The 6,282-nt window shown below is 36.5% G+C and overlaps 1 protein-coding gene across 1 annotated transcript; it reads left to right on the top strand.

Annotated features, from left to right (window-relative positions):
* Positions 1–330: 330 nt before the first annotated feature.
* LOC131245560 (gibberellin 2-beta-dioxygenase 1-like) lies at positions 331–3,225 on the top strand. Its single transcript, XM_058245105.1, has 3 exons — positions 331–865; positions 1,041–1,386; positions 2,803–3,225. Exons 1-3 carry the CDS (start codon positions 468–470, stop codon positions 3,073–3,075), a joined length of 1,017 nt encoding a protein of 338 aa, XP_058101088.1. The 5' UTR covers positions 331–467; the 3' UTR covers positions 3,076–3,225.
* Positions 3,226–6,282: the final 3,057 nt, after the last annotated feature.

The raw sequence follows: 6,282 nt of genomic DNA, 5'->3' as shown, positions 1-6,282 counted from the left end.
AAAAATGTCAAACATGCTTTGGTTTCAAAAATCAATTGCTCTCCTCTTTTAGCAAAAACAAATCAAGGAATCTTTGAAACTTGACTGCAAAGGTATTAAAAATCCATAAGCTTTTTATCAATTTGGAGGTGGGTGGCAAAAAAAGAAAAAAAAGAGGAGAGAGAGAAAAAAAAGAAAGAAAAAGAATAAAAACAGAGAGAGAGAAAGTATTGTAATATCAGTCACAAGTCAAGCTCTCTTTTTCAAGGAAACTTCTATTATTTCATTTTTTTAATTTCTTTTTTTAATCCCTCAGCATTTCCGGAGAGAGTATAAATTCATGTGCTCATGCATTGTCCTTCCATCTCAACTTCCAACTCTTCCACTCTTCTAATCTCCAAAAACCCATATCCAGAATCTTCTGTTTCTCTCTGTTTTCTTCAGCTCTGCTCTTGAAAAAAAAAAAGAAAGAGAGAGAGAAAAAAAAGATGGTGGTGTTGTCCCAACCAGCATTAGATCAGATTAGTTTTGTAGAAAACCAGAAGCCCGCGTCCTACCCTGGCATTCCAACCATAGACCTGTCAAAGCCCGAGTCCAAAACTCTTCTTGTGAAAGCCTGTGAAGAGTTTGGATTCTTCAAGGTTGTCAACCATGGCATTCCATTAGAGTTCATCGATAGGTTGGAAGCTGAGGCTGTGAAGTTCTTCTCCTTACCTCAACCTGAGAAGGAAAAAGCTGGCCCTGCTAATCCGTTTGGGTATGGAAACAAGAGGATTGGACCCAATGGTGATGTGGGCTGGCTTGAGTATCTCCTCTTTCAAACCAAGGTCAATTCCATTTCTCAGAGATCTTGGGCCATTTCTAGAGAAAACCCAGAAATCTTTTGGTAAGAAAAACCAGAAAATCCAACCATTTTCTCTTGCAGCTCAAACCCAATTGCATTTTTCAAATAGCATTAGCTATCTATAGCTACGATTCTTCAGCTAGGAGCTTCTGTTTTTATGCAATAATACTTCTTGTTTTGATGAAATGACCTTTTTTTTTGGTGGGTTATGTTTCAGCTCTGCTGTGAGTGATTACATATCAGCTGTGAAGAAATTAGCTTGTGGAGTTCTTGAATCTTTAACTGAAGGGCTGAAGGTTGAACCAAGGAATATTTTCAGCAAGCTTCTGATGGATGAAGAGAGTGACTCTATTTTCAGGCTCAATCACTACCCTCCATGTCCTGAACTTAAAGCATTGAGTTGCAACTTAACTGGCTTTGGAGAACACACTGACCCTCAGATAATATCAGTTCTGAGATCAAACAATACATCAGGCCTTCAAATCTCTCTCAGTGATGGGAGTTGGGTTTCAGTCCCACCTGACCACAACTCCTTCTTTGTCATTGTTGGTGATTCCTTGCAGGTATAAATCTGCATAAGGATGCTTCTTCTTCTTCTTCTTCTTCTTCTTTCTATTTAATTCCCAAGTTTCTCTGTTTTTTTTCTTTTTTCCACCTCTCATGAGAAAAGATAGATTTCAAAGCTTAAATTCATAGATTTCACTTCTTGGGTAATTTTACTTATATCTTTTGAAGCTTTGTTTTCTTAGTTTTTTGTAAAAATTTAATATATTTTCTTTTAAAAAATAGCTTTTTTCTTCTTCTTTTTTTAAGTCATACCAAATGAAGTTAGTTGCATGTTACACTTAAAAGATTCTCTTAACACAACAGTAAAAAGCTCTTCTGATGCATTATCCAAAGCCGGAAGTAATTATTGTGGAAAATCCCATGAAATAATTACTACAAATGAGATAAAATTACAATAACAAAAGAGTAAAGGAGAAGTAACTGACAAAGATAGAATTTATGTGGTTCGACAAGATAAGTCTCTGTCCCCAAAAAAATACACTGGACTTTCTTCTTCTTCTATCTTTTCAAGGGTGTTCACCAATCGCCCGTGTCAAGACTCATTTTTATCATCTCAGCATGCGCGTATGAAAAGACACCTGAAAGCAACAACCTTTCTTCTCTAAAAGGCTTCGACCCACATCTTATCTCATGGCACGTGCACGTGCTCCAAAATGACCTCTAACTTTTCCATGTATGGTGGTACAAATCACTTGTTTCAACATTTCAACTCTTCTATCCCTTTTCTACATTTTGTAATACAATAGTAAGTTGTTTTAGGGTCTGTTTGGGTATGAAATCCTACAATATTAGGATTAAGTCTAATTCTAATTTTAGTACTTCATGTATGATTTACTGTTCTTTTCTCCACTAAAATGCAGTTAGAGGGTTTTTTTAGTTTTTTTTCTCTCTCTAAAACTTCCTTAAGTTTGTTTATGGAGAAAAAGTGCTACTTTAATGCAACAAATCCTACATGGAAAGCATGGGGCCCACTAAAATCAAAATTATGCATATCTCCTACCTGAATGAAACTTCACCAATGAGTTTACAGCTCCTAGTGAGCTTGTGTCGGCACAACATTCCATATCAGTTCCTCCAACAAGTATTATTTGCCTGGCCCATCTAATGGTTGGGATTGTTCATCTCTAGCTAATTCTCATTCTTGGAATAAGGGGGATTAAAAATCCATATGGTGATTTCAATTCATTATCTGTAATCTGGAAAGAGTAGCTAACCTAATCAAGAAATAGTAGCAAACTCGATCAATTTTGAAGTCCACCAAGATATTAAGAAACAAAAACAAGGTGTATGTAATACTCTATTATTAAGTATAATATATAGAAATTCTTGAGATTAGTGATTTTTCTGCAATTTTCTTGTCGTTTCTTTAATGGGCTTTTGTGGGTTTATTCATTTATTGATTTATTTTACAGGTGATGACAAATGGTAGATTTAAGAGTGTGAGACATAGGGTTTTGGCCAACAGCTTCAAATCAAGGGTCTCAATGATTTATTTTGGTGCACCAGCTCTAAGGGAAAAGATAGCACCTTTGCCAATTATAATGGAAAAAGGAGAGGAAAGCTTGTACAAGGAATTCACATGGTGTGAATACAAGAAATCAGCCTACAAATCAAGGCTGGCTGACAATAGGCTTGGGCTGTTTGAAAAGATAAAAAGCAAAGATCATTCATTAGAGGTCATCTGATGTTATAGATTTCTCTTTTGTAGTACAAATGGGTTTTGTCAAAAACAGGTTGGAAAGGCTGCCCATATTAACCAAAGATGGATAGGAAAAGCTTGTGTTGCTTATGTAATTACCTACTTCAGATATAAATGCTAAATGGGAATTTTATCATCATGTGTATTGCATGTTGTCATTTCGGAGTGGTAGCATACGTGGCAATTGGGTCCTTACTCTTGATGGGGTGGTAGACTCGAGTTTCAACACCTGGTCAAGGGTTCGTGTACCCATAGGTGGTGAAATTCCAGTAAGGCGTGAGTGTGTGGGGGTATGTGTGCGTGTGTTAAAAAAAAAAGAAAAAGAAAAAGAAAAAAAAAAAAAAAAAGTGGCAATTTCGACATGCATGGTATTTGCAACCGAAATGGTACTGTGTTGTTGTGGGACCCATGTGATGTGTGTCAGATTCACTCCATTTCACGAGCTCTTAGATGTTAGGCCATGAGGCAGAACACTCAGGTGGGCCACACCATAGGAAACGGTTTGGAGGGGACTCCTAGTGTGGAACAGAGCACCAATGTTGGTAGTATGTGCTACTTGAAATGTCCATGGGCCTTATCATGATGTATGTGCATTATCCATTCCATCCATTCATTTTTACAGTTAATTTGTGGGCATTAGCCCAAAAATAAGGTAGATCCTAGTCTCAGGTAGATCACACCAATGCCCACCCTTAAAAATTCCTAGGACCCATCGTAATGTTTATTTGACAGCTTGATCCAAAACTTTTGTTGCCCTCAAAAAAAAAAATTAATGGTGGGCGTTCAATCATGATTTCCTATGGTGTGGTCCACTTGAGACTTTGATCTGCTTCATTTTTAGACTATGCCAAAAATCGATTTAGCAAAATAAATGGATTGTGTAGATAAAATACATACATCATAGTGGAACATAATGATTGGCAAAATGGATGAACGACCTGGATAAAGTACATACATCACGGAGGAACTTATAGAGCTTTTCAAGTAGGATACAGTAGGGACTTCAGTGCTGTGTGCCACACTACACAATCTGACTCAGGTGGGCCAACGTGTCCTGAACCATCAGCCAATCCATGCATCTGACATCCAACAGGATAAAGGACCGTACTATAATTCCTGCCATTTCAAAGATCAGGTGCACCACGTGAATTTAGTGGGTTTAGGCGTGATTTGATCTTTTCCGTACGGTGTAACTCACCGTCTTTTTAGACTAGGCTGATTTTTGGGTTCCACATTGAACATGAGGGGCCAAACAAGATCTACGGAATGGATCTGATGCACACATCACATGGGACTCACAAAAGACTGGCACCCGTAAGTTTACATATTAACAATAACTGTCTTGAATATTTGTTATTACTTCTTGCTGCTTGGGTTATGCTACCGGCAAACAAATGAAGGGAAGACGGGGATTGCCTGTGACACCTTGTTGAATGGAGTTCCTGTGCTAAGAAGGTAGGAGAAGCCCACTGTAATGTTTGCTAGAAATCCACTCCATCCATCCATTTTTCCATATGATCTTGTTACAATATGACTTCAAAAGTAGGCAATCCAAAACTCAAGTGGGTTGAGTGACAGAAAACAGTGAGGATTGAACATCCACCGTTGAAACATTCATGAGGCCGCAGCCATGGGAGTTTTAGATAAGGCTAATGTTCTTTTGTGTTTTCAATTCATCCCAGTATGAATGACTTTATGATTGGTTTAGATGCTCACTAAAGGAGGTTTCAAAGGTAGAGATTTTGCTGCCCACTTTTTCCTAGCTTTGGCAAAACTTGAGTTTTGGATCTACGTCAGTTTTTAGTTTTTTTTTTTTTTTTTTTTAAATAAATTATATATATATATATATATATATATATATATGTGTGTGTGTGTGTGTGGGGTTAGATTGTTAGTACACACCCATTTTTAATAACCTCCACTGGAGAATCGATACCGAGACCTCAATATTGAAACGAGGTATCCTCAGTTTTTAGCTTATGTCCTAAACTTGATTTGGCAAAAAATGATATATGGATGAGTAGATTTCTCATAAACATTATGATAGCCCTACTTAACTTCCAAGAGCCAACATGGTGGCGCAGGCAATCTGTGTCCTTGAAGATAGAGTAGAGGAGAGAAAATGAAAGACACGTGGAAGAAAATGTGCCACTACACACTACATAGGCTAAAGAGGATAATTTCAATGATGAGAGTCATATTCATTTTTTTTCTAGAAACATGGCCCACTTGAATTTTAGATTTGCTTGGTGAGCTTTGAGAGAAATTGGGATATTTTTGTCCACCAATTTTATTACTTTATAGAGAAGGGAAATATACAAAATAGATATATGTACAAGCAAAAATAGAATACACGCAGGTATGATATAAACCGTACGGTGGTTTGCATGACCACACATGCATACACTAATACTTCCTCTTAAGATGGTGTATGAATGTCAAACATATCCAGCTTGGACACAGTAAAAAATTAAAAATTAAAAATTTGAGGCCTAATAATTTGTTTAACAAAAATTTTGGCAAAATGCTCATTCGATGATATGTAAAGAGTACAAAAAGCACCACTAGATAAATTTTCTTACATAAAATAATAGTCAATCCTAATATATTTTATGCATTCATGAAATATGGAACTAGGGTAATGTGGATAGTTGTTTGATTGTTACAAAATAAAAGAACTAGATATGGGCATCAATGCCAAATGCTTTAAGAAACTAGTTTCACTAGTGCCTGATATATGGAGCGACGAGGTTTAAGCAAATGGACGCACAATGATAGATTATTTCTTACTTTTTCATGTTAATAGATTTTACCCCGATGAATGTATAAAGCTATATGCAGACTAGTGATCAATTGCACAACTAGCATAGTTGATGCAGGGATGAACGTGATGAGGTCGAGTACTGTTTTCCTCAATAGGATAAGTGTTCCGAATCTATGGAACTTCTCTGGACTCCTCACAAAGGCTTCTCGAATTCACGAGAAAGAAAGCAAGAAAAATGGAAAATAAATTCTATAAAATTTGAAATTGATTAATGAATGAAATAAATAAGTTCACAACCCTTTAAATAGGGGTACCAAGCAATGAGAGAGAAATCAAAAACAAACTATAACTAAAACTCTTAGAATTCACAACTTACTATAAATAGTTAACTTACTATTTATAGACGGTTGCGATGTCTACTAGTGCGCA

Source organism: Magnolia sinica, chromosome 5, assembly GCF_029962835.1.
Source record: "Magnolia sinica isolate HGM2019 chromosome 5, MsV1, whole genome shotgun sequence".
In the NCBI taxonomy this organism is placed as follows: Eukaryota; Viridiplantae; Streptophyta; class Magnoliopsida; order Magnoliales; family Magnoliaceae; genus Magnolia; species Magnolia sinica.
The sequence above is the reverse complement of the archived record's forward strand: the minus strand, read 5'-3'. Positions and strand labels throughout refer to the sequence as shown.

Excerpts from the sequence above, each read along its gene's own strand:
- LOC131245560 (XM_058245105.1), top strand. The coding sequence starts at position 468 with ATGGTGGTGTTGTCCCAACCAGCATTAGATCAGATTAGTTTTGTAGAA. Across the intron at positions 866-1,040 it reads GAAAACCCAGAAATCTTTTG|CTCTGCTGTGAGTGATTACA; the intron begins GTAAGAAAAACC and ends GTTATGTTTCAG. Across the intron at positions 1,387-2,802 it reads TTGTTGGTGATTCCTTGCAG|GTGATGACAAATGGTAGATT; the intron begins GTATAAATCTGC and ends TTTATTTTACAG.